Here is a 27,694-nt window from a genome sequence, read left to right on the forward strand (position 1 = left end):
CAAAGTGTTAAGTATAGCAAAGAGGAAAGAGCGTGCAGAGCAGAAACACCAAAGTGTTAATGGGAGAAGAAAGGGTGATATAAAAATTAAGAGGCTGAGTTCAAATTTACATAAAACAAGAGGAAATGAGAGAAGCATATATTTAACTAAACTAATTGTGTTTATCAGAAATTACCTCCTTTCCTTTCTTTATATTCTTCTCTTTGATCATTGCTAAGAGGATGTTAAAGCTTTCACTCCAGTAACTAATCTATTTAAAATAAAAAGGCAGACCTTCTCAGTTCTTTCTTCTTTCTACAACTTCAATGTTTTTGCCAATATTCTTTTCTTTGCAACTTTTCACCAAGTCAAAACTTCACTCATGGTGTTTTGCACTGCTCCTAACACCTCTGCTTATACAGTTTTTGTCTCTGTTTTGCAGATATGAAGCTAAATCGAGCAGAAACAGATTTATCTGTTGATTTCTGTGCAAAAAGAAATACTGAAGACAGTAACGCCTCAGAACCCCCTTACAGCTAAGCAAACTAGGCAACTGCAGAATAGTCACCTTTCCCCTTCTTCACAGGCAGTTTGTCATTTGTCAGAACTTATTATCTGCCTTACATCAGACGTAGTTCCATATAATGCAACTGTCGGGCAAGAACACAGGAAAATTCTCCACAACTTTCAACTTTAAAGCATGCTTTTGAGGGAGAGATTAAAAGGCAATTTTGAGTAGCTATTAAAAAACAGTTGGTTTTAGTTACATAAAAACAAAATCCCACACACAACCAATAGCAATTTTAAGATTAAATTAACATTAGCTTACCAATTGATGCATCACCATCCAAGAGATTGTCATCTTCAGAGGTCTGAAAGTCCATAATTACACCTGCTCCATCTAGAAGCTCCTCATCGCTGCTTGCACTGGTTATACTGTTGTAGCTGTTTCGATAGTAGCCTCTATGAAACAGCTGCTCAGACTCCATTTAGCTGCTTTATAACCTATGTAAAGAAAACGTGTTATTTGATATTTGAAAATGCAAAGAAGATTGAGGTTTATATCAAATGAAACAACACTATGATTTAAACTTACAAAAACGTAGCAGTAATAGTATTATATAAGCATTTTAAACAAACATTTTCTGACATTTAACTGGTTGATGCTTCTTCACCCCTTTTCTTGGGCTCTCCTATGTTTAAGAAAGTATTTCACTTTCAGTAAACGTGGCTGAAATGTGCATGCCCCACACAAACGTGCACTGCACCACACCATGGTGCTAGCACAAAATCCACTCAGTGCTCAGGTTCAAAACTGATTTTATCTTTGTGCTATGTCTCCTTAGTCTGTTACCTGTTTCTCTCCAAACACTCCAAAGCTGTAGTCCCACAAACACAATTGTACACATTATTTTGCAAGGAAAAAATACCAAAAGGGACAACAATTCAAAATCTGCACATCTACACAAAGCTTTCAAAACACATACACACATGCTTTGTATACAATCCTTTGCCTTGCAAATTGAGAGCCACAGAAATCAGATCAGGAAGGAGTTAAGTCACGACTACATCTTGATTCCATGCTCTTATTTACCCCAAGCATGTCTTGCGTTTCTCATTTCTCAAACATCATCATACTTTATTAGCTCCCAGCAGCTCAACCTCAGGAAAGTCATGGAACTATGGAACTATGCAACTACCTCCTTCACGGTATCTTGGTTTCCAAAACAGAAAGAAGTTTCTTTCAAGTAAATGCAGAGGACAACACCTGAACAATGAGTACTATCAAAAACATTTCTGCAGTTCTCTTGAGAAGTCCTCAGTTTGCAGAACAGGGCTTTCCCTTCTCCAAGTTTCTACTCTAAGCTGGATTTTCAACTGTAACTTGGGGGTAGGAATAAGATTCAATCTTTATTCCGTATCTTGACTGTGATCTTTTCACTCAGATGGATATTTGAAAAGCAAGAGTTTCCCTCAGACCACTTGGATTAAGGGCTATAAGGCTTCTGCCTTTCCAGCAAAAGCCAAAGACTTTCTAGTATTATTTTCCCAAGAAGATATATGAGGAAAAGAAATTTTCAATTAAAACCACTTTAGCAATGGCTGTGCTATATAAAGCAATATATTATATATAGCAGTGATTGCTTTTTAATAAAATATTTTGTATTCACAAGCAGTATGAGACAAAGCATAATCTACCTTTTTTCACTAATAAGAAATATCTCATTCCCTCCAAAGGAAGGAGATGCTCCCCCCAAATCCAGGTCTTTTCCTTGTGCGCTTTTTCTTCTGCTTATCCTCACATTCTCTAACAATTCACTGTAACTGCTAGAACACTAAAATATCCTCCGTAAACATCCAGCCAGCTGGCTGCTCTAAAAGTAGGTGATAGGACTTGTAATTCCAATCCTTCTCCTCTACCCAGCTGTTGGGTCTTGTGAAGTATACCTAAAACTGGTTGGCCAATGTCAAGAGTTATTTCCAGAGTTGAAACTCTGCTTTGGCAAACTACTCAGTCCTCTAAGCAGCAATCGAGTTACCATAAGAAGGAATGAAAAGTTAAGCGACAGAGTTTGCTGGGTAGCTGCAGATAGAACTGTCAGCATGAGCAGTTTGGTGATAACACAAAACACTGGAGGCTGAGCTTTCTGGAAAAGCATATATGCTTATTCTCTTCTTAAACACTTCCCTAGAAATCTGCTGTTGGGCAAGACAAAGCCCTTTGGTTTGGCCATTCTAATTCTTACAATTCTTATAATCCTTATAATTTAAAAAAATAATTTTTTTCTTCAAAAACACCTTCATTCTTCTTAACCGCCAGCCATTGTACGGACACTGAGAAAAGTTCCTTAATGAACAGCCAAGAAAATTTCACCCTATCATGTGATGAAGCATATCCTATTTAAAAAGGACAACTACTTACACCTGGACACAGTGGAAGCATCTCAATTTTTCCAACAAGTGCATCAAATCATGACTTACAATTTATTCAGAATCTATATTTCAAACAAAGCAAAACACGCAGTTGTACCTACAAAGAGCAAGCCAAAAAGAAGTTTCACCACAAGCAGCCCAACTGTTTTGCTATTATGCTCACAGAAAGACCTGTTAACATCACCCTGTCTTTTATCAGTTGGGCAGTATCATGAATGGAAGACATCCTGCACAGCTGAAACGAGTAGGTGCACACCCACTTGCTGCATTGGTCACTGCATTCCTCCAAACTGGAAGAAGACCACCATAAATCTCAGAGGAAAGAAAAAAAATTATTTATGTTAAACTTCACAGCTTCAGTTCCTCTTACCACAAACTTGCTACTCAGAATAAGAAAGCTTTTTAATAACATTGCAGAAACAAAGTGGTGTGTTACAGATATTAAATCGTCCAATAATTCAGGAAATGCTTTCAACCTGGTCTAAAATAAAACAGAACATTTCATCGGTCAGAAATTGACAAACAAAACCAACAGGCTCTCAGAGCCATATCCAACACGCTGTGAAGAATCCCTGCATCAGCTCCACACAAACATCATCCCTCACACCAGCACACCCATGCCCTCAGACACACAAGAAGGTACAATACTAAGGCCTTCTGTCCTTGTTTTGAAGCACTGTGTCTGCTGCTGACAGAATTCTCCATCAAGCAAGCAAGAGCTCTAAAACCAAAACCATTCAAATTGAGAACTGTAAGGAAGATTCTTAAGAAGTGTTTCTCTGCATTCCCAGAGTCAAGTACCTCAGCTGCCTCCTACCTGACACAGTGTTGCTGCCCTAGAACAGCAGGCAGCAATGGCGGAAGGCAGGAAAGCAAGAACTCTGAAAGTTAGCAGACTACAATAAACTTTACTCAGAACTAAAGTTCTACTTCCTGAGACTGTAACAGTCACTACTTTCTCCACCACCTCTACTCACAACTGAGGGTGTGAGAGAAGACAGTTTAGGTGAACAGACAATCCATTACCCCTGTGTGTCTGAAAAGAAAAAAAAAAGCTTATTTAACAAACTAAGACACATAGCTAGGGATGCACTATCTTGAGCTGTGTAGATGAAGGAGCTGAGATCATTTAAAGGTGCTTGCTCATGTGACCTTCAAATGCTGTTAAGCAAAAGAACTGCCTCACCAGGGCAAAGGACACGGAGGGATGTGGAGAGGACAGGACAAGCCATGAAAATGGTCTTTCTATGGCTCCAGCTGCTGGAGAACCAGTATCATGACTGACCCAGGTGCAGGTAATCGATAATCTGCTGAGGATACCGAAAGGTTGCTCTCATACACGACAGCAATGCAAATATGTATGCAGTTGTAAAGAGGGAGAATAGAAAAGAGGGATTGAAGCAGACAGCTTGCTGGTTTATAATGTCAGATTCAGACTGCAGATTCCCCGCTCTATCCAAATTGGCACGATGAGGCAAGTAGGGAAAAGATGGAAGTTACTGTAGAGAAATTTCAAGCAGGAAAGAAAAAGTATTGTCTGAATGCTAGTCAAGCTCAATTCCCCAAAAGGCAAACAAAAACACCAGATTCCCAGCAGCTACTAGTCACAGTAAAAAATTTACATAAAAGACTTTTTTCAACTTAGATTACCATGAAAATCTCAAAGTATTTATGAAAATATTATGATATTGCATTTGCCATTTTTATGAAGCATCATAGTTTTCATCAAGAGCCTGATCCAGAGAGAAAGCAGACTAAAAATCCTTCATATTATCTCTGAAAGAAAGAAAATTAGAGAAGTAGTGCATTGCAAAGATAATGAAAGATGTAGGCAATGATCAGGGACACGAAGGATTCGATGCTGCTCACGTACTCAAGGTTTCTATGAAAAGAGTGTAATAGGAAAAAGGTGCAACTAAGTGGTCACACTATCACATATTTCCACGATGCCCATCACAACTCTTCTACAGAGCAGGTTAACAGAAAAGCCTCTGACACTAAACAAAAAACAGAAGCTAATTAAAGCTGTACTCTCACTTGCTTCATCTAGGGAGAGGGAAAAAAAAACAGTGAGCATACAGGTACAGCAAGTTATGCAAGATTAATCAAACACAACGCAAGCAGGAACTACACTGGTAAAGAGGAATTGCACAGAATCAGCTACATCTCTAGCAGTCACAGCAGATAGGGCTATTGCAGCTTTCTGCAGACACAGCCCAGTATCCTCAGGCATTTTCCTTCCCTCAAACACCAGACATCCTGCCTATCTCTCAGGCCATGCAATGAAAAGTCAAGCAGAGAAGCAAGTCAGCTGAGGGAACCATTTCCAGTGGTGTGAAGTGTCTCTGGAGAAGGTGGAGTAGGACAGGAAGAAGTCTGATTTGCAGGACATTTGTTGTCAGGCAATACGTACAATCTGCGAATCTTTGCTATGGGATGTTGCCCAAAAATAAGCATAAACACACTTTTTTGTAACTTAAAGGGTTGCAAACAAAAAGCATCTTAAGTTTTTTAGTCTTTTGGGAGGTTTAGAAGGAGGTGGGTGAGAAGTGCTCTTCCAGATTCCAAACATGCTTCCAAACATGAAATAAAAAAGGAACAAGAAAATCAATAATGAAAGGCCCAAAAGCACAATGGCACAACATTAACAGAAAAACTCTTTCCCAAACTCAGAAAAATCCCCCCCAAAAACCCAAACCACTGTAATATTCATTTTTCCTATCGCTACCAACAGCTAAGAGCTAACCAGCAGTCAGCCATCTGTCCCTTAACTCAAGCAAAGCAAAACTTACATGAGGACAGTACCTACTGAGAAAGGTTATGCAGGCATAAAACAAAAGCAGATAAAATAAAAATGTTGAATGTGATCTTCACACATATGAATGTGTTCTATAGTTGAGGAAATGTAACAGCAGCAACAGAGGAGTCATTTGCTGCAAGTTTAAGATGAAAAAAAATATATAGAATTCTAAAGAGTTTACATGATAAGAACCTTGAAATGTGATCTTTGGTATAAACTAATCAGAAATTCCAAACACAACATATAAACAAATATATACACGAATACATATATCTCATATGTATTAAAGAAAAGAATAATGTCATTAAAACCCACGCTTACACTAGAATTTTATCATGCATATATGTATGTCAAAACAAGTGCCTAAGAACTGGAATCAGTCAAGAATGTCTTTGAATACTTAAATCCAAACCTTCTGTATTGCTTTTTTTATTGTTGTTGTTTCCTTGTTGCTATGTAAGAGCACCCTTCATTAAGAGTTGGGTTCAGGTGTTACAGGGCTGTCACAGCAGTTATAAAACAAAGGCTGAGCTGGGCTCACTCTGTCATCCTTAGGCACCAGCATTAAACCTGTATTCCTATTTCCATTGTGGACTGAGCCCCTGTTTGCTCATTCTGTCACACAAAGAGAGCTAGCAAGAACGTGGTACAGCTTCCAAACTTTAGTTTTGGAAAAGGGGTGAAAGAATTGAGAAATTTCTCGCAGCGTTTTTCTTATAATTAGCAGAATATTTGTTCATGAAAATGGCTTAAAAATTATATGCTTCAAGCCAAACATGGGAGATATAAGAGAAGTAGCAGCATTCCTCAAGTTAGCACAGAGTACAAAAATTCTTAAGGATACACAAGAAGCCAAATTATGAAGAATGTGACAAATCTCAGGAACAGGAAGGCTCCTGTTGCAGTCCTGCAGTGAGAAAGGATTCTGGCAAATTACAGGTTATATTTAAGGAAATAAATCAGAAAGCCAGTTGAATAAAGTTCCTTAAGTGAAAAAATATACTGGTATTGATTATATGTTAAAAACTAATTCAATTTATGCTGTAGGTACTCTCAGAGTAGAAGAGATTTCAAAAAATATACATATATAAAAATCTCATTGTGGTTCTGTTCACTGCTACTTCCAGAACAAAATTAATCTTGATGGCATAAAGAGACACAATCTCAAGTGTTCTCTACACAAGAAAGCAAGCAGGGACAAGCAGAGAATCACACAGACAAAGCTACACTTCTATGATACGTACCAGTACAGAATATCACCACTGCTTCTGACCTTCACAAAAGGGGAATCAATACCAAATACTCATCCTACAGCACTTTTTATCTTCCCAGCTTTAAGAAAGAAAAAAAAAAAACAACACAACAGAGAACTGACAGCTTACACAGTAGATGAATACTGAACACATGCTCCCAGTCACATGATGAAAAACATTAAGGCTATTGACTTAAAGTATTCAAAACTACCTCATCTCCACTCTAAAGTGTCCTAGCCCCTCAGGCTATGGCTACCCACAGTAGCCGAAGAGTTTCCACCACCTGGCTCAAGCACATGATCCAGCTTGCTGGAAGGGACTGATTCTTTCACATTCACCCAATTGCTGACATGAATACTGTTTGGTTGCTTTCAAACCAAAATGGCTGAACTAGCTGAGAACTCAGATTTAAACCTCACCTCATTTACTGATGCATTAGAAAAATCTCCACTGTCAGAATCAAAGAGAAGTTTTCTGCATTACTGTGCATTCTGTACAGTAATAAGCAGTGAAATAAGTGGTAAAGTCTTTCAGTGCTTGGGTTTTGTTTAAAAAATAAATAGAATATAATCCCTTTGTACAAACCTAAACTAAATATAAAAGCAAATGTAACTCATAGGCTTAAGCTTCACAGCAAGTGCTGATCCTTAGCTGAGTCACGATAAAGAAATGCTCCTTGGTTGCCACTTGAGATACAAGCCTAAAATGCATCTAAGATTTGGCATTAGTTTTTAAATTAAAGGCTCAGTACCTACAGCTATAAATACTCCGTCCAGGAAAGAAAAGAATTTGGATTCTTCTTGTGATCACATGAGATGAGCATAAAACTGAAATTTGTTAGGGGAACTGAAAGGCAAAACTCACTCCCTTCTTCAAGGACAGGAACTATAACTGCATGTGCCATTGCAGACAACACGTTTTATCTGTTTAGTCTTCAGCCATCGCATCTGTTTGATGAAAAAGGACCAGCAACAGTATGCAATCTTCTCTTTATTGCTTCTATAGCATTTTGTTCCTTTTGAACATGAACTTGTATTGCAATTATCTGAGAGGCACAGAAAAAAAACTGAGCAGAGCTTTTATACAACACCACGACTACCTGAAGTTCTATCATTTATACCACCTTCATCTTTCCAGAGAAATGACCGGACAGCCTTCAGCTATGTGCTCAGACTCACAAGTTCAGGATCTCATCTGAACTGACTGCCTTCCAGATAATTTTGCTTGAGTTCAATGCATTTATATCTGAATGATCTGAAAGTAGTCAAGGAAGTAAAAGAAAACTTGACAGAAAGCAAGTAAGAGGCCATCACAAAAAGAGGCTCTTGGAGCCAAGACACAAAACCATCAGAGTGCTGACCCCAGCAGAAAGAGAATCGCACAGAAAGTATTCAATCTTGAGAGGCAATATTACAAATGAGGTTTATGAGACTGGAATCAGAAAAAGCAAGGTGAGGAAGGACTGAAGAGATGTGCAACCAATAGCAGGACTTAGCTGATGGCTGCCCTTCCTGGCTCCAACAGAAGTCACCTGATTTCTGTCAACACAGCATTTCTGCCCATTACGATGATCAGCATTCCAGCCTTCTTCAAAGGATAAAAAATAAAACAGATCTGTTAAGAAACTTGTTATGTTAATCTCTGGTATTTTTATATCATAGATTATCAGTTGCTTCTTTCTTTTTCCTTTTTGAAATACAAACATACAGGCTAGCCCCAGGAGGTATATCCATCTTAAAAAAAAAGAATAAAGAAAGAGAAAGGAAAAAGAAACAAGCAGCAAAGCCCCAGAGGCACTGACACCACCAGAAGTGAAGCATGCACTACATCAAGCACATTAACAGTTCCGAATGCAAACCAAGTTCCTCTCATCAAATATCTTCTCTCCAGGTGCAAAGCTGAACTGTCAAGTACAGCTTCTAAAATTATGTCTACTTTGTCAGGTCCTACACATGGATGACAGGTTTCCGGCAGGAGAGCCTAAAGTGAAGTTATAACTGTTAAATAGAATAGAGGTATCAAGTTGAAAGCAAGGATTAATGTCAATTATTTTAGGAGAGAGAGGAAAAAAAAAAAAAAAGTGGTTCCTTGAGAGTTTTTTAATTTTGGAAATTACAATGAAAAAAAAAAAATTCAGCAATCCACAAAATGGCATCCAATACAAGAAGAGTCTAGATGTGGTGAGAAGGAATGTGGTCAGTGGGGCAATACTAGTGGTAGGTGGATGGTTGGACTGGATGATCTTAGAGGTTGTTTCCAACCTTGGTGATACTGTGCTTCTATGAACTAAAAATGAGTGTTTGGAAGCGTATGGGGAACTACATTTTTTTCCCAACATGCACACAGGAGACAAATTAGTAATAGAAACCTCATGGGAAATACTGTAGTAAATCAAGAACTACAGATAAATCAGCAAAACCCAACTAATTTGGCAGAGAATACTAATTGGAGACAGGAGTGGAAGGAGCTCTAAGAGAACTATCATTCTGGAAAGGGAGAACTTTGATTTTAATTGGCAGGATGACAAAATCAGGAGCTGCACCTGTAATTTAAATGCATTATTGAAGTGAAATTGTATTTTTACTATTTGGATTTGGAAATATTTCTTCATTAGACTGTACTGTGGTATAAACACTCAAAATGAGTATTTGAGTACTCTCGGTAACTTCTAGAAAAAATTATGAGAAATAAGCAAAAAAATGAAGACAAAAAGTAACCACAATAGAGCACAGTCTAATTCCATAACTAGAAAGCCTAAGCAAAATGCACAACAAATTAAAAAGCTAAACATCTAGAAAGTTCAAGAGGAAATAGCTGATCAGACTCCAGAAGTCATTAAAAAAGTCTAACCTACTATGAAGTTACACATTCTCTTATTTCAACTCATTTCTATAAGCATGTATTCAAGATTATTTGCTACATGATACAAACAAATGTGGATCCTACAGCTGAAAACATTTACAGCTACCCTAATGGCTTTGTTTAGAATCGTTTCTATTATGCATGAAGCCCAGAAAACACTTTGTCAATTCTATTCTCTGACAACAGCAACAACTATTATTGTGCCATTAAATATAAACATTATCTCCAAGTTCTATGCCAATTTCTGAGTTTCTACCTTTTTAAAGCAGAATACGTTCCACAAAACAGCATTATTTTTACAACCTGTATAAATCTCTCTATTAAAATCAATTTAAATGTGTTGTTTTTTTTTTTTTCTAATCATTCTCAGAGATTATTTTACAAAGGTTTCCAATGTTCAGAAACAAGACTCAAGTTAAATAGCTATGAAAGTTCGTAATGGTCAACTTCCTAATATTCTAATGTTACTGAAGCCTGGAATAGGAACAAGCACAAAACACTGCACACACCTCATTATTCACAAGGACAAGTAAAGAGCTGGCCTGGCACACGAGCAGCTTCAGAAGTTGGCCAACACAGAACCTGTGTTTTCACATTATAAAGATTGCTGCGGGGAGCTCAGGTACAGGAATGTGCCTTCAGAGCATGCAGGTGTAAAGCTGAGGTGTGAGTTTGGGGAAAATGAGCAAGGAGGGTGTATGAGCAGACTTGTGCACACGATCACTGCTGCTGCTGACCCTGTGCAGGTTGCTACAGCTGCTGCCAATGAGGTGACTAAGCAAGAAGTTGAGAAACATGCAGCCCTAAGAGCTATGAAACTATTCAAACAACTTCAACAGTAGAACTTACATTATCTTTTTTTTCTTTTAATTATGAGCAGGTTACAAATATTCCTAGTACCAAATAAGCCTCTAGTCTGATCTGCACACCTGATCTGCACAGAAGCACCTACTCACATGCAGATGAAGTCACATAAATAAGGCGAGAGGAAAAAAAAAAATGTGAACGTTCCTAGAATGCCCTTTGGCAACGTTTGCCAACTTGGAACAGCAGTCCCAGCTTTTGTGCTTACATTCAAATAGCACAACTCTGTTATCCAAATATCAATGTAAGGTGCACACACACACACACAATCACAGAATTGTAGGGGCTGGAAAGGACCTCCAGAGAACATCGAGTCCAACCCCCCTGCAGAGCAGGCTCTCTACAGCAGGCTGTACTGGTAGGCGTCCATAAGGGTCTTAAATATCTCCAGAGAAGGAGACTCCAAAACCCACCTGGGCAGCCTGTTCCAGTGCTTTGTCACCGTCACCATGAAGAAGTTGGTAAGCAACTTCCTATGCTCCAGGTTATGGCTATTTCCCCTTGTGCTGTCCCCACAGACTGCTGAAAAGAGGTTGGCAGTACCCCTTTGTCTCTCAAACTTAAGATATTTACAAACATTAATAAGATCCCCTCTGGGTCTTCTTTTCTCAAGGCTGAACAGACCCCATTCGCTCAGCCTTTCCTCATAAAGGAGATGCTCCAGCCTTTTATCATCTTCGTGGCCTTCCACTAAAAAAAGATCCCTATCTTTTTTGTACTGAGGAGCCCAGAACTGGATACAGTACTCCAGGTGAGGCCTGATCAGGGCAGAGTACAGGGGGAGGATCACCTCTCTTGAACTGCTAGCCCACTCCTTTTAATGCACCCCATTATATCACTGGCCTTCTGGGCCACAAGAGCACACTGCTGGCTCACGGCCAACCTGTTGTCCACCAGGAGCCCCAAGCCGTTCTCTGCAGAGCTCCTCTCCAGCAGGTCATCCCCCAAACCATACTGACACTCACCATTATTCCTTCCCATGTGCAAGACTCTACATTTGTTTTGTTAAATCTCATCTGGTTTCATACCGCCCAGCTCTTCAGCCTGTCCAGGTCCTGCTGAATGACAGCACAGCCTTCTACAATATCGGCTTCCCAGTTTTATATCACTGGTGTACATGCTGAAAATGGACACTATCCCCTCATCAAGGTTGTCGATGAAGATGTTAAACAAGACTGGACCCAGCACCAACGCCTGGGCAACACCACTAGTCACAGGTCTCCAACCAGACTCTGCACTGCCTATCACAACCTTCTGAGCTCAGCCAGTCAGCCCCATTTCTTAACCCACTTCATTGTTCACTTGTCTATCCCACACTTTCTCAGCTTCGTTATCAGGATGTCGTGGAAGGCAGTATCAAACACCCAAAACCCTGAAGCAAGGTGAGAAAAACAACACATCACACCAGAAGTGTTTATTCAGAGATTTAGACAATACTGCACAACTAGACCCAGCTGTTAACAGAACAGACAGGAGTGGATTCTCACTAACAGGTGGCCCAAACACCAGTCTATGACATTCACAAAGAGCAGAGACCAAAAGGTGCAAAAATCTTTCCTGGTTAAGGATTTGGATAGGCTTGTTCTTATTATAAGTCAATAAGTAACACATATATAGAGAGAGAAGAAAAAAAACCTACCACAGTATTACTTTTAATTTGAAAAAATATACCACAGAAAGAATAAAAATAGCAGTACTGTAAACCACTCATAAAAATGAAACTATAATGATCTGGGGAAAGGCATCCATGGAACAGTGAAAATATGTTCTTAGAAACATTACAATGCATGTTACACTCAACATCTACTATTGGCTAGCAAAGAATTCTAAGGACTAACATACCACAGAATCACAGAATGGCCAGGGTTGGAAGGGACCTCAAGGATCTTCAAGCTCCCACATCCCTGCCACATGCAGGGCCACCAACCTCCACATTTCATACCAGACCAGGCTGCCCACGGCCCCATCCAACCTGGCTTTGAACACCTCCAGGGATGGACGGGGATCCACAGCCTCTCTGGGCAGCTGTTCCAGCACCTCACCACTCTCTCTGGAAAGAACTTCCCCCTGACATCCAACCTAAATCTTCCCTCATCAACTTCAAACCATTTCCCCTTTCAAAAGAGTTGATTGCCCTCCTGTTTGTAGGCTGCCTTTAGGTACTGAAAGGCTGCAATGAGGTCACCCCGCAGCCTTCTTTTCTCCAGGCTGAACAAGCCCAGCTCCCTCAGCCTGTCTTCACGGGGGAGGTGCTCCAGACCCTGATCATCAGTGGCTCTCCTCTGGACCCTCTCCAACAGCTCCCTGTCTTTCCTGTACTGGGGGCTCTATACCAACAGTAAATAGAAAGAAACAAAAACCACTTCTCATTTTCTTTGCCACAATACACATTGCATTTTCCAAAGCATTGCAGGCAGATGCAAAGTCATTTTGTTTCAAGCTATGAGATCCAGGCTAGCTGCACTTTTCTCAAAGCAGAATTGCCCCCCTGACAGCCCAGAATACAGAGCTGCAAGTTTAGGTCTGTCTGCTAACAAAAAAAACATCAAATTGAAAGCAGTTCTCCAGTCTAAGATTTTTATCTTAGAAATAAATGATAGTGCCAGTTGACAGTTTTCCCCATGGAAATCAGTTTTCCCCACGGAAAGCTTGTTTTACATTTTACATTACAGTATACTGAAGTTTCTTAAAACAAACAAATAATAGGTAGGGATAAGTATCTGCTCTCAAATCTGCCGTGCCAACACGCTTTGCTATTCAAGTAACTGCTCTAGCAGAGAAGCATTTATGTTGCCACGGGATACAGAACATAAAACCCATCACGGGTCCCACCAAGAAGAGAGAACTGAACAAGAAGCATCACCGCTCGCTCCTGCTGTCACGGCCTCGATTTACCTCGGTTAGCACTTGAAAGTGTGACACAGCACATTTATTATCCCACACAGAACACGTCCCCACCACCGGCACGACTTCGTGCAAAGACTTGGGCAGTTACGTGACGCCGGGCACGCGGTTCTTCAACCTCGTTTCAGGATCACCCGGGCAGGGTATCCGCAGGGCACCCCTCCCTTCCCGCTCCACAGGTAAACCGGCAGAGCCCGCGCCGGCCCCCCGCTCCTCGCAGCACCGAGACGGGGCGAAGAGCCGCTCAGCTTCTCGCTCGGCCCTCACCCGGCCGCAGCCGCCATCTCGGCCTCGCCGCCAGGGAGCACCCGGCGCTCCCTCGCATCACGTCGCGCTGCCGGAAGGCCCAGCCCTACCTGCTGCTCCTCGGGGAGGCGCTGGCGCATCCTCCCGCGGCGGCGAGGCGGGGTGGCGGAAAGGCCACTCACGGCGCCTCGGCCCCCGGCCCGACGCTCGCTCCGCTGCCCGCAGCCCCGCCCCCGCAACCTGGGGGCGGGGCTTCCTTCCTCCCTCCCGCCCGCCCGCCCGCGCGTCAGGATCGGCGGGACGGTCTGCGCTGCGGTCTCGGCCGCAATTTCCGGTTCCCGCCTCCAGCAGGAGGGAGTGACTTCCGGGAGGCCGCCTGAGGGAGCGGCCGGTGAAGGAGGCGGTCCTGGCCCGGCGGGGTTGGAGCGGAGATAGCGGAAGGGTTGAAAGCAGCAGTACAGGTACTCGTTCTCGCTCGGAACTGTACTGTGAGACGTGTTCGTGAGGAGATGAGCGGAGACGAGCCGTGCCGGGCGTGCTTTGCGGCCCGGTGAGGCAGACACCTCCTGCGTGTCCGTAGTGACGCCGGGACTTGTTGCACAGCACTTGACCGCCAACGCCCTGGCAGCGCGGATGGCCCTTCGCTCTCCCTTTGATCTCAGTTCTCAGAAGATGATGTTGATGTTCCTAGTGAGGTTTTCTTAAAAGTCCAGTTTCATCCTGAAAGATTTTTCCTGTGCTTACAGAGAAAAATAAGCATCTCCAAGCTGTAAGGCCTGTCATTTTACTTGTTTTCTTTCCCAGTAATTATCCTTAGGACAGGATAAGGGGAAATGGTTTGAAGTTGAAGGAGGGAAGATTTAGGTTGGATTTCAGGAGGAAGTTCTTTACAGAGAGAGTGGTGAGGTGCTGGAACAGCTGCCCAGAGAGGCTGTGGATGCCCCGTCCATCCCTGGAGGTGTTCAAGACCAGGTTGGATGGGGTCATGGGCAGCCTGGTCTGGTATGAAATGTGGAGGTTGGTGGCCCTGCATGTGGCAGGGATGTGGGAGCTTGAAGATCCTTGAGGTCCCTTCCAACCCTGGCCATTCTGTGATGCTTACTTCTGTTTTTCCTCACTTCCAATTTTGCAGTAAAGATTAATTAAGGTCTCTTGCTTGTTGGCTGGTTTAACTTGGTTTTCTTTTTAAGTGTACTAATCAAGCTTTTGCCTTTTAGTGTGTTTCTGTGGTATGACTCTTTCACCTTCCTGAGACCTTGGCACACTCCATGTGAGTACCTTCCAAAATAATGGGTTTAGTGTTTATTAAAAATTGACATGTATTAATTTCCACCCCTACCTTAGTTCTCCTAAGTAGAGCTTAATGGAAGATTGTTAATTAGATGCTGTAGCACGATACAGTCTCCTCTTGCTAGCTGAATCAGAAGTTACAGCACTGACTACTTGCGTCATTTCAAGGACTGTTTTTTTATACTGTCTATTAAGATGAAAGATTGAAGCAGTTCTGGCAATGCAGCCTTTTTTCTACACAAATTGAGTAAACTCTATGAAAATAGAATTGAGATTAAGATAGGGTAATGTAAAGCAAAGTTACAAAGCATATAAGTGTAGTTGAAGAGACAAAGGGATCGACACATTGAAGGTATAAAGAAAGGGTTGGAGATTCATGATTCTTGAGGTCCCTTCCAACCCATTCTGTGATTCTGTGACCTCGTATGCTGGAAGACTGACTAATTACAGCAACAAAATCTTTACTGTGTTTTTCGCCTAGTGCTTGAGTAAGAATGCCTTAAGAAGAAAACTATGGATAAATATATTAAAGTGCAAAAAATTGGAGAAGGATCCTTTGGGAAAGCATTTCTTGTGAAAGATAAAGAAAATAGCCAGCAGTATGTTATTAAAGAAATTAACATCTCTAAGGTGAGTGATATTATTAATTACTGATCTATTGTTTTTATATTCCTATTTTCAAAAATCGTTATTTTCCTTTTGAAGATGTCAAATAAAGAGAGAGAAGAATCAAGGAGAGAAGTTGCTGTACTGGCCAACATGAAACATCCAAATATTGTACTGTATAGGGAGTCATTTGAAGGTAAGATTAATAAAGTAGAGCCCAAGTTGATAACGACTGTGTACTGCATATGGTGTAAAAGTCAATGTTTTCTCTCTGTAACTGTTTTTCCATCCTTGTATCTCTTCATTTTTTATTTTTTTTTTTCTGCTTATAGTTTCTTGCAATTGCCAGGTTGCAACAGTTAAATATTGAATAAATATTCCTATCGCTTCCTTACGTGATTCTATTTTGGTTGATGGTTAAATGAAAGGATTGTGCTTTTTTTTGATTTCTTGAGGATTAATCTCCTTAAACACGTGTGTAGCTTATTGGATGCGTGTGTGTGTTAAAAATGCACATGGTCTGAAGTTGGTTACTGACAAAGTGGCAAAAGTGATGTTATCTCACTATCTAGTCCTTGGTAGTTATAATCATATCATTACTTTCATGGGTAGAAGAATAGTGGTGATTGCTTCATAAGCTGTAAAGGAAGGAGAAATTTAATTCTACATTGTTTTCACAGTGACCGTTCTGGGGAATAAGCAGAATAGGTAAAAGATGGCAAGAGCCTATCATCTAGACTGATAATCCTGCTTTTTAAAAAGCCCTGAATATTATTTGAAATGCTGCTTAATGCACTGCTCTTGTATCCTTTTGTTCCTTCCAGCTGATTTTAAAAAGCCTTTTGATTTGGGGGTTTTAATTTTTTCCTGTTCTTTAAGTGAGAATTGCGTCATAAAGAGCAAAACCAAGGTCTTCTGATTTATAAATCTGTATTTCTCTGCTCTGTATATTTGAGGCCTGCTCTTTCGGACTGATTTTATTTGATTCTTTGCTTTTTACGAGTCGTGTAGTTCACTCAATTTCATATTGCTTCTTTCTTGCTGAAGCATGTTGACTTGGAATGATAAGTTAATTTGGTTTGTGAAACAGAACTATTTCAACACCAGGTCTGCAAGGAATCCAAACTCCTAGGATCGTCTGTTAAAATAATTCATATCAGAAATCTTAACAAAGATACAAACATCCGTAAGCTTAAAATTCCCACTTCAGTGTTTTCAAGTCTGAACATTAGAGGCGTTCTGTGGGAGACTTATGTGACTCTACTTGGACTTTAAAAGTTATAACTAATGAATTTTCTTTTGAGCAGCACGTGATGCATATATTCTTCTCCAAATCGTATCTGATCTGTGAGTGGTGCAGGTCTTGAGTTTTAGCAACATATTTGGGTTTATATTCATGAAATGTTAAGATTTTCATTGGTATGCTGGTAACTTGCAATGTGTTCCTGCCTTGTAATTGGTTCAGTAGCAGCTAGGAAAGATTGCTTTGGGAACAAAACCATAGATTTTTATCAGATGTATTATATGTGTTAAACTCTCATAGTGACAACTTGCATAGGATTTTGGAAAGTTTCCACAGATTTCAAGCAAAAATGAGACTTTGACTGTTTCCATCATCATTGCCACCTGAAAGTTTTATTACCAGGCTTCAATCTCTGAAATCACATTTATGTCTGAGATGAGAGCTGGTGATTGCCACTTCATACAAGTGATACCTTATCCAGGTAGATCTGCATGAAAGAATTAGGAAGATGGAGGCAATTAACTGAATTAAATTTGCAGTTCTCTGTTTTTAGGGTAGAGTTTCTTTGGGACGTTTGCATCAGCAAACAGGTTTGAGAATTGTCTTATGATTTCATAAGGTGATTTCATAGTAAGTCATAATGTATTATAAATGGATAAGTGTGTATTTTTTATTATAAGAGTTGCAGGAAAAAACAAAGACAAACCTTTGCAGTAAAAGTTGCATTAAAGATGGGTAATTTTCTTTTCCTTTGCTTGTAATATTTAGTCTTATTTTGCAGAAAATGGTTGTCTGTACATAGTGATGGATTACTGTGAAGGAGGAGATCTCTTTAAAAAAATAAATGCCCAGAAAGGAGTCTTATTCTCTGAGGATCAGGTAATCAGCAAATTGCTTCTGTAGTATTTTGATGCATGATTTCTTTTCTGCATTAGTTCTAATTTTGGCTCAATTTGGTGGGTACTGCTTCTTAGCCTATTTAGAAAGTTTCCAAACTGTGCTGGATGTTGCCTTGGCCATGGCATTGTTTTTTATGTAGCTTTTAAACCTACAAGATATTATAGCATAGGATTTTTGTTCTTTAATACTGATCTCAATTTGTTAGAATTGGTCATTAGTTTATAAAGTAAAGTAATAATATAAGTTTACACTGTAGGACAGCATAATCTAGCAGTATAAGGGCTGCATAATTCCAAGTATTTTTTTCAGTATTGGAAGTACACCAGCAGACTTTCTTTCTTCATCACTCTTGCTAAGAAGTCACTCGTACAGTAACACACAAGATATAAATGTGCAGATTGGTTTCATCTAGGTGAAAATAGATCATGTGGGATTCAGGTTTTTGGTCATATTTCGTGCTTCCTTGCTTACAGATTATTTTTGTATTTTTTTTCTTGTTCTGTATTTTATTATCTGCAGCCAGTAGGAACACCTCAAACTCAGTTTACCTCTGGTTGGAAAGGCTTGTGAGTGTTAGATCTAGATCTGTTGGTGGAATTTAGAGCAGGGTAATCGTGAAACTTCTTAGGCGTCAGTTGTAGAACTTTTCATTTGCTGCTTTGGACTCAGTTACAAGAAAATTTAAAATGGGAAAGTAGAAAAAATTACCTTTAGATTATACTGTAATTTTGATATTTATGTACTTGTAAGTTGGGTACATGGAAGCATAGTTCACATGAAAAAAAATTCTGCTGCTAGACCCCTTTGTGTATTGTGATGTTTACAGATTCTTAAACAATGTGAAGGTAGCTGCTTTATTTATGATCTTCTAGTTGTATATTGTTTGTTGCTTTTCTCAGTGAAATCTGATTTGTACAGTTTTTCTTTTTAAGGTAGAATGCATAAAATATACTTGCACTGATGAGAGCAAAAGTATAATCTTTAAGATGTAAGTTCCTTGTTGGGAACACTTTTTGCTAATCTAATTTGTATTGTATGCATTTTGTTTGCTACTCTATGTACTGAAATATTAATTTGAGGCTTCTAACTTGGCTACCACACATTTTTCATTTAAAAATCTGTATTATGGTGTCAGTACTGCTAAGGCCTCAATGGTAGCATGACATAAATGAAAACAGGCTTGTGGGAAGAGGGTAAAAATCAGATAGAACTGATTTGATAATGTCTTCAGTAATACGACTGGAGAAACTTGTAGATAAATCAGGTTGCTGATGTTACCTTTTCTCTTTCATATGTAGATTCTGGATTGGTTTGTACAAATCTGTTTAGCACTGAAACACATACATGATAGAAAAATCCTACACCGCGACATAAAGTCACAGGTATGCAGGCAATCTTTCTTGAAAACTGAATTCACTTCTTAAGTGATTACATCTGTATCTTGGTAGTGGAAGTTGGCAAGTAATTGAAAATAATCTTTTTACATAAATGGTTTTAGTACTGGCAATGCTTTTTTTTTCTCAGAATTGTACAGAAGTGGTTTAAATGGTATTTTTACAAACTGAAAAGAAGCTATTTCAATATTACTGGAGTAGACTTTTTCTATCTCCCCAAGTAATTGTGTTTTAGAGTGTTCAGCAGTGTTTTCTATAATTATGGTAAAGCAGGACAAGAATAAGTCTGGTGTTTTACAGTCATTAATGCCAGTGACTTCAGTGTAATTGAACGATAGAAAACATTATTTTTAAAACATGCTGAGAACAAAAAGTGTGCAATTGTACGAATGTTCTGATTAACAGACTTCTTAAAATTTCTATGCCAAGAATATATTTTTAACCAAAGATGGAACAATACAGCTGGGAGATTTTGGAATCGCGAGAGTTCTGAACAGGTAATTCTTTTTTAATGCTGATTTCTCTGAGATAATCTAAATTGCTTTGATTTAGGAGAACATAATCAGTGCGTTGCATGTGAGTTAATGTTCACCCTTACTTTTTCCTTAGTACTGTGGAATTGGCTCGCACTTGCATAGGAACACCATACTATCTATCACCTGAAATATGCCAGAACAGGCCTTACAACAATAAAAGGTACTAATATTTATTTAATATTTGTGGTGAGGAGAAGAAAGCGAGTCCTTTAGAAATACACAGCTCTTCTATTCATATGATGATGATAGTTCCTCTCTCACCTGAAAAGACAGCCTCACCATACAGGCAGGACCTTAGTAGATTTGTGTAATGCAAAGCAGCATGATGTTGAGATGATTTCACTTAATGCTTTGGCTTCTAAATCTAAGCTGTCATCTTAATTATGACTCTGCTTTTGTCTGTGTGCACATTTCTGCCTTAATTTATGAACGTGAAACCACATTAAGAAAGAAATATGAAGGCAGTAATTGGATTGCTTTTAAGCACATGCATGGGTAGTAATCTTTCAGGTAGTTTGCTTATACATTTATTACCTTGGCAAGTATGGTAATGGTATCCCTAATGTAATGCAAGTGTTCAGTATCTGGTTAGTCTGCATTAAGCTACTAAAATAGGTTCACTTTTGTTACTGTTTGCTAAAAAGATAAAAATGATTCTATTGCCTTGTCTCTTAGTTTCTTTTACATGGGATTTTTTGTCCAGTTCTATTCAAACTAAATTCTGCAGTCCTCTAGTGAGTGTGGGTAGTGTAACCCAAATGTCAAACAACTTGTTTAGTTGAATCTAAGAATTGTGTTTGCCACATAGAGTAGTGGGTTGCTTTTTCTAAATTTCAAAGATCTCAAGTAAATGTCTACATTTAGAGAAAATAAACCTTTATCCAGAGTTTGTCTGGTTTCTCTGATCTCAGTGGTGCAAATGGAAAAAGTATAAAACCTGAAGCTAAAAAAAACCCCGTCTGTTTTTTCAGGTTGGCCTCGGTTTTGATTGTTAATTTTTGGTTGGTTGGTTGATGAGGTTTTATGCTTTGAGGAATAGAGGATGTACATTCAAGGGAGACTAATTTATTCAGAATATCCCGTTTTCTTTTCAAAGGTCAAGTGTTTGGTCAATAAGTTATTTGGCAGTGCTAATCCCACAGCAAACTCTAGGTTGTGTTCTTTTTGTTTTAGTGATATCTGGGCCCTTGGTTGTGTTCTCTATGAAATGTGCACGCTTAAACACGCAGTGAGTAGAAACTTCTTGCTTCTTTGAAAGGCTTCCTGCTGTTCTGCAGATGTATTTCTGTTGATTCAGGGCTTTCATGGTGACTGCTTAAAATTACCCTTCAACATCTAAGTTTTTTTTTCCTATACTGACAAACAGTTGCTGTGTTTTGATTCGTGCTGATCTCTTTTATTGTTTTGGTTTGTTTTTTTTTTTTTTCTGCTTTCAAGGTAGATATTCAGTGAGGTTGAGGTAGCTGAAAAGTTATTGGGTATGTTAACAAATAGTGTTCTTTTCTTTTCGAAGGCTTGACGTTTTCATTGTAACTGAGAAGGACTAAATTTAGACTGCCAGCTTTTGTGTAGGTGGATTTGTATGTTTCCATTTGGAACACTCATAGTTTTTAGAAAGAAACTCTGAAGTGAAGAAGTTGCTTTTTTTTTTTTTTTTTAAATTTGTTTGTTAGTTGTGATGGGAAGAAAAAAACCCAACATTTTAATAAGCCAAGTTGACAAAAAAGAAATAACTAGTTTTACTAGAAGAAATAAGATTACAACATGTCAATTTGAAGGGGAAAAAAAAGGTTAGGGCATAAGGACAACATTGATTGCAATTTCTTCTTACATAATCTTTTCTGAGGCAACAGTGTTGACAAAGTTGCTTCTCTGAGAGTTGATAGCAATTTGTTTTCTGTAAGCTGGGTGATCCATGCTGTTTGCTTTTAACCGTTCAAAGGAATTGAAGTGGTGTGTGCTGCCTGCTGAGCTCAGGCTAGTCTAAACATTCCTTTGGATTTCACACTGAATGACTGTGAATGCTTTACATTCTTTCATCTGAAATGCACTGTTCTGAAAAGAGCAGAAGGTGGAAAGGTTCAGGAGATCAGAGAAGATGGAGCAGATACTGTCATACCATTATACTTAACTGCGTATCACTATTCATCCAGATCTGGGGGACAATAAATATTTGCTTGCAAGATAAATATAAATATGGTATGAAGTAGCTGTAGTGTAATACATGTATGTAAAAGTGGTGGCAACAAATTATTTTCAGCTATTGATGAAAACTGTTGATGACCTTGGGAATTGACTTTGATATGCCCAGGCAGAAGAAGCTGTGGGCTTTTTGACTGTATTTTCTTTTTTATTATTTCCCCTCACCTTTTATTCAGCTTTACATGTAGGCAAGCAGTAACGTGTTGTACCTGTCTGGTTTTCTTACATGATACAGTTTGAAGCTGGTAACATGAAGAACTTGGTACTGAAGATAATCTCTGGATCTTTTCCTCCTGTTTCTACGCATTATTCCTATGACCTACGTAATCTACTCTCACAGTTATTTAAAAGGAATCCTAGGGATAGACCATCAGTAAACTCCATATTGGAGAAAAACTTCATAGCCAAACGGGTTGAAAAATTTCTCACACCACAGGTATGGAGTTTGTTTTAATTTAATTTGGCTAAGACATCTTAGGACTATTCTTTATTCCAGTGTCTATATAGAGTATGAGAAGGTGGAATAATGGTATTTCCTAAAGCTTTTGTGCAAACTTCTTCAGTTGAGAGAAGAAAGAGTTGTTACTATGAATTACAAAAAAATAAAAATGAACGCAATCTCAACTTACTGAAGTATTTTGGAGATTTCAAACAAATTTCAGTTGACGTTATCTTAAGGGAACTATTTTGTATGTCTTTGTATACAAAGGGAAGACTTTTGAGTCAGATGTCCATTTGGTTATATATGCACCTCTCTCATGAAATGGTATTGTCAATGTCTTCAGCATCAAATCTTTTTTATCATTTCTTCAGTCCTTTTGTTGTTTGCAATTTGGAATTGCCTGAAAGCTTGTTCTGTAAGATACTGCTAAGTAAATGTGATGTTTGAATTTCTTATATACATAACATAGAAAAAAATTTTCAGTATTTTGTTTAGGATCTATTGATATATTTTGACAACTATTCAAGCTATTTTAATGTAAATCTAATCAAAAGAGATCAAGAACAATGAGCACTGATGTATGAGGTAAGTAAATACAGGAAGAGAAAGGACATGGAGAGAATTAATGCAAAAGATAACCTCATTAAATATAAATAATTCTGGCGGACTCATTCTAACATAAAGAAATTTTGGGAGAAGGCCATATATAATTGGAATTTCATCTGTATGTGAAACAGACTTTCAACTAATGATAGTTCATACTAAAGTTCCAGTGAAAGGCCAGATTCAGAAGTCTTCACAGCAGGCTTGTAAAAATAGTAGAAAACCTGTCTTTTAAAAAATTAAAGGCTTGATCAGATTTTACTCCTAGCAGCTAGAACAAAACTTCTGTTTGTGATTAGTTGGACACGGTATAACTGGTAATAGACTGCCACCTGATAATGTCAGTATTTTCTTAGATTGAGTACAGATATTTGCACAGCTTTGACAACTAAATCACTCGTGCTCAGAATAAAAAAAAACTTAAAAGATGGAGAAAGAAATGACTGGGAAATGTTTCTTATTGAATGTGTTGCTGACTGGTGCATACGTGTGCTGTTGTCCTCTGCTTTTCCTGGTCTGAGTTAAAAGAGGTCCTTTGTGGTTCTGTCATCTGCAAAACATTACAGCTGTTGCTGAAATGCTGATCTTAACTGCTGGAAAATCAGTCTTCCATGTTTATCTAAGTTCTTTCTTAATTTTCATAGTCACAAGTCTGCTGCCTGTGTCAGAACAGGTACACATTTCATACGCAGCTTTGGTATTGCTTATGCTAAACCTTCCTTCTTGTCCTTGGTTGTATTCTATGCTTTTTATATTGGGATTATCATTTCTGCCCTTTTGTATTTCTTTGCATAATCTCTTGTAGTATTCCAGACCCTTGTTACACTGCATGACATCGTTTTACAGGCTGAAGAGCTAACTTATTCTTTGTACTGAAGATTTTGTATGCTGTTAATTATTCTTACTACTCTTCTTAGAAACTTTTCCATCTTTACTACATGATTTTTGAGATAAGGAATTCAGAACTCCATGCAGTATTCAAGATGATGTGTGAGGATAATCTATTTATGTTTAAATATTTTGTCAATATGTTTATTATATACAATGTCTTTAGTCAATATATTTATTTCAGTAAGGCTGTTTTCTAAAGCTTCTTTATGCTAACTTTTTGTGTGTGACTAAACCCCATGTATGTTATTCCTAGATAAAGTATGTATGTATGTATCTCATATATATCTTCACATCTTGGAAAGCATAGAAAAGCTAAAATCTGCAGAAATCTGTGAAGGACTGTGTTTTCACACAGGCTATCTGAGAGAGTGAAGTGAAACGTGAGAACTATACAGTAATCTAGAATAGACTGTTCATAAAACATGGTGATGAACACTTCAACTTTATTCTAGTTTCTTAGTTAGGTCATAGTTTGGGTAACATGCAACCTGAAAACCAGACTAAGTAGTTAATTAAAATGATTTTATTAATATTCCTACTTTCAATTAAAAATTCATTTTGCTTGGAGAAAAGAAGGCTCCAGGGAGACATGATAGCAGCCTTTCGATATTTAAAGGATACCATAAAGAAGGAAGAGGACAGACTCTGAGGACAGACTCTTCATCAGGGTCTGTTGTGATAAACCAAGGGTAAATGGAAAGGGGAGATTTAGGCTTGGATAAAAGGAAGAGATTTTTTTACAACACAAGTGATGAAGCACTGGCACAGGTTGCCCAGAGCGGTGGTGGGAGCCCCATCCTTGCAGACCTTCAAGATCAGGCTGAATCAGGTTCTGAGCACCTAATGTAGCTGTAGGTGTCCCTGTTCATTGCAGGGGATGACCAGGTGGTCTTCAAGAGTCTCTTCCATCTCACATGATTCTATGATTCTGCATCAGAAATGGCTGAAAATAACAAATCCAACTTCATTCCAATGCTAGTGATGCTACGTTGAATACATAGTTTAGTACTGAACTTACTGTTCGTGTAGGGTTTTAATGAATAGTAGTAGTTAGAAATTTAACTGAGAGAGGTATACAGACTTTACTGAAAATGAGTTCTTTCTAGCTTTGAACGTAAATATTCTTGGCTAACAGTTGAACTCTTTTTCTAGCTTATTGCAGAAGAATTCAGTCACAAAATGTTTCACAAGTTTGGACCACATGCTGCACCAGGTAAGTAGATGTATGAAATGCTTTAGCTTAAGAATCCGGCAAGATAATTTGCCTGCCTTTGTTCTTGTGTTGGTTTTGGTGTGTTCTTGTAACTGATTCTAGAAATCTTGTGCAGAGAAAAGAGAGAAGCAGTTTAGTATGTTGTTTTCTTTTTTTTTCCTCAGTGGGGAGCTGGATGTTCACAGAGAACAAACCACGGTGATGCAGTCCTTGAGCTTTTGTAACATTGTAGGTTTACTTTTTCCTCTTGCGCTATGTTGCGCTTCTAAAATTTAAGACAGTGGAAACTGCAGATAGTAGAAACATGTTGTTATTGTACTTTTTTTTTTTTTTTTTTGGCCTTATTACTGACACCTGGGTAATGAGAAATCCCAGATCTTATTAAAAGTGGGAGGCTTTGAGGTTTTGTTGGAGACTCCAAGATTACACCCTGACTTCAGCCCAGAGCCAAAGAATTTTTGCTATTGGTGGCATACTAGATTGTGGCTTACTTTATCACAACAGTCTTATCGTGTTTTTCTACAGCAGTTAGTTTACACTTTTTTTCTTAGATTTCTTTTTATTTGACTTTCTTGAAATTATTTGATAGTATATTTATGTACCTCACTGTTGTTCTGCTAGTTCTGTAGTTATGAGAACCCTCCTAACACAGAATCAGATTCATCAGATGTAATTGGCTTATTTTCAGGATCTTCTCAAGAGAAACAGTATCCCTAGAGGCCACTAAAACTACAGTTGTTTTAAAACTCATCTTCTGCTGACCTGAATTTTGCAGGTTGCAGTCCAGTGCCTCTTGATTATGTTGGGAAAACTGTCCCCTCTGTTCATAGCAACTGGGTAACAAAAAAATCTAGCAGCTTGAGTATGTTTCAGTCCTCCAGTGTAAAATGGTGAAAGTGAAAAGCTCAGGGATTGTGTTCTGCTGTTTGTTATTAAACATATTAATTAGAAAAGCTGTTTTGGATACCTGGATATGTTACATTTATACAGGCAGCTCACGTGAATGAAATGTTAGCAGTTCATCTGATCTCCTCTGACTGCTGTTCCAGTACGTAGGGAAAGGGATATACAGTACTGACTGGCCTGGATATAACTGTAAAACAGTCTCTTCTTGTTAAGCTAAAAGACCAGCTCAAGGACAAATCTCGGCTTCAATTGCACCAGCTCAGAAAATTACCAAACCTGCTGCAAAATATGGAGTGCCTTTAGCGATGAAGAAGTGTTATGACGCACCCAAAAAGCTTCATGAGAAAAAAACATTGATTAAACTTAGGCAGGTAACTAAGTTACTTGAATTGAACTGTTTTGCTAATGCTGTATTTGAATTGTATGAAAATATTATATGTTCCTTTTCAAAATGTCATTTATATGAACAAAGCATCTAGAGAGGAAATAGTATTGTAAGTGCTTGTCTTGCACTGTTACTGATTTTTTTTTTTGTTTGTTTGTTTTGGAGGCTGCTACTTTAGGCTTGCTTTCTAATTCCAGTAATGAGTTAGGAGTGCTTTGCATACATGGTCAACTTCTCTGATGTTGACCACTCTTAGAAATGCTGCTAGCTGGTTAGATAGACCAACAGCATTGGCGCAGCATAAGAATCTTGGCATATTTCTTCAGTGTTCAAAAACTATCTCCAATTTTCAAACTGAAGTAGGCTCTAGTTGTCAACCAGAGAAATTGTGTAATCAGAAAAAGAGCTAATTCCATGAGCTAATGAGGAATGGGTTTTCATACAGAACTACTGATCTTCTTTTTTCCAGTCATCTTTCTCCACATTCCCTATTCTGTAAAGCTGTTTATGTGTATTCCTTAAATACTGAATGACTGGCAGATATTTCATGATACGACTGGTTAGGCACATTCCAAGCAACTAGTAACCAGGGAGCTCCCACGTCAGCATTTTCTGCTGTAAGTGAAATAATTCAGATTGTCTTCTGAACAAATGATTTGCTGGTTTGTTTCATTCTTGGCCTTTTGGGACACATAGCACTGAGATTACTATCTATGAAATTTGGTGTCATATCTATAGATGGACAGAAAATGAGCCCTGAGATAGCGTTCCCCTCCAGTAACCTCTGAATCATTTGAACTTGTACCAATGATCCCCACAGGCTTTATTTGTTTATCATGTGCAGCTGGAAAAAGAGAGCAAGAGTAAGCAAACACAAAAACTTGTGCGTCCTTATGAGATCAAGATGGTTTTTCCCATTTAAGGCTTGGTTGTGCAATCACATGCTGTTCTGTTGCTGTTTATAATCAGTTTCACCAACCAGCGCTGAAGCAACTTGTACAGAGACTGAAAGTCCTTGTTATGGCAGGGTGAAGACTGAGGAAAAAATCTTGCATTGCAACTTTAAGATAATCCTTTGTGTGGAGTGTACATAGTAGCAAGGGGTAAGATATAGGCTAGAAATAATGGCTACAGCATAATACAAGTTTTATCCTCCTGACTGTTGTTCCAGGCTAACTATGAAGGTCACACGTGGATTTCTAATGAAACGTGCAACTTCATTGCTTGTTTAGTGTCATTAC

At 38.7% G+C, this 27,694-nt stretch overlaps 2 protein-coding genes across 13 annotated transcripts in view; one reads left to right on the forward strand and one right to left on the reverse strand.

The window, feature by feature from the left end:
* CLCN3 (Cl-/H+ antiporter 3) overlaps positions 1–14,112 on the reverse strand; it is a 58,773-nt gene extending 44,661 nt beyond the window's left edge. The window contains exons 1-2 of one of the 4 annotated variants that reach the window (XM_085222067.1): positions 13,953–14,112; positions 809–984 (exon numbers count right to left, since the gene is read on the reverse strand). In XM_085222067.1, the coding sequence (XP_085078193.1) occupies positions 809–968 (160 nt within the window). In that variant the 5' untranslated portion in view covers positions 969–984; positions 13,953–14,112. Of the gene's footprint in view, positions 1–808; positions 985–13,587; positions 13,766–13,863 lie in introns of those variants that run through there. The other 3 variants (XM_085222071.1, XM_085222068.1, XM_085222069.1) reach the window with 3 other exon arrangements.
* Positions 14,113–14,154: 42 nt separating this feature from the next.
* Positions 14,155–27,694, forward strand: part of NEK1 (NIMA related kinase 1) — a 41,489-nt gene continuing 27,949 nt past the window's right edge. For 5 of the 9 annotated variants that reach the window (XM_010709488.4, XM_085222059.1, XM_085222062.1 and 2 more), the window contains exons 1-12: positions 14,156–14,303; positions 15,060–15,112; positions 15,614–15,762; positions 15,838–15,934; positions 17,763–17,860; positions 19,180–19,263; positions 19,705–19,772; positions 19,885–19,971; positions 20,985–21,039; positions 22,249–22,449; positions 25,102–25,162; positions 26,282–26,439. In XM_010709488.4, the coding sequence (XP_010707790.1) occupies positions 15,646–15,762; positions 15,838–15,934; positions 17,763–17,860; positions 19,180–19,263; positions 19,705–19,772; positions 19,885–19,971; positions 20,985–21,039; positions 22,249–22,449; positions 25,102–25,162; positions 26,282–26,439 (1,026 nt within the window). In that variant the 5' untranslated portion in view covers positions 14,156–14,303; positions 15,060–15,112; positions 15,614–15,645. Of the gene's footprint in view, positions 14,304–15,059; positions 15,113–15,613; positions 15,763–15,837; positions 15,935–17,762; positions 17,861–19,179; positions 19,264–19,680; positions 19,773–19,884; positions 19,972–20,984; positions 21,040–22,248; positions 22,450–25,101; positions 25,163–26,281; positions 26,440–27,694 lie in introns of those variants that run through there. The other 4 variants (XM_085222066.1, XM_085222060.1, XM_085222061.1 and 1 more) reach the window with 4 other exon arrangements.

This window comes from Meleagris gallopavo, chromosome 4 (assembly GCF_905368555.1).
Source record: "Meleagris gallopavo chromosome 4, MGAL_WU_HG_1.1, whole genome shotgun sequence".
In the NCBI taxonomy this organism is placed as follows: Eukaryota; Metazoa; Chordata; class Aves; order Galliformes; family Phasianidae; genus Meleagris; species Meleagris gallopavo.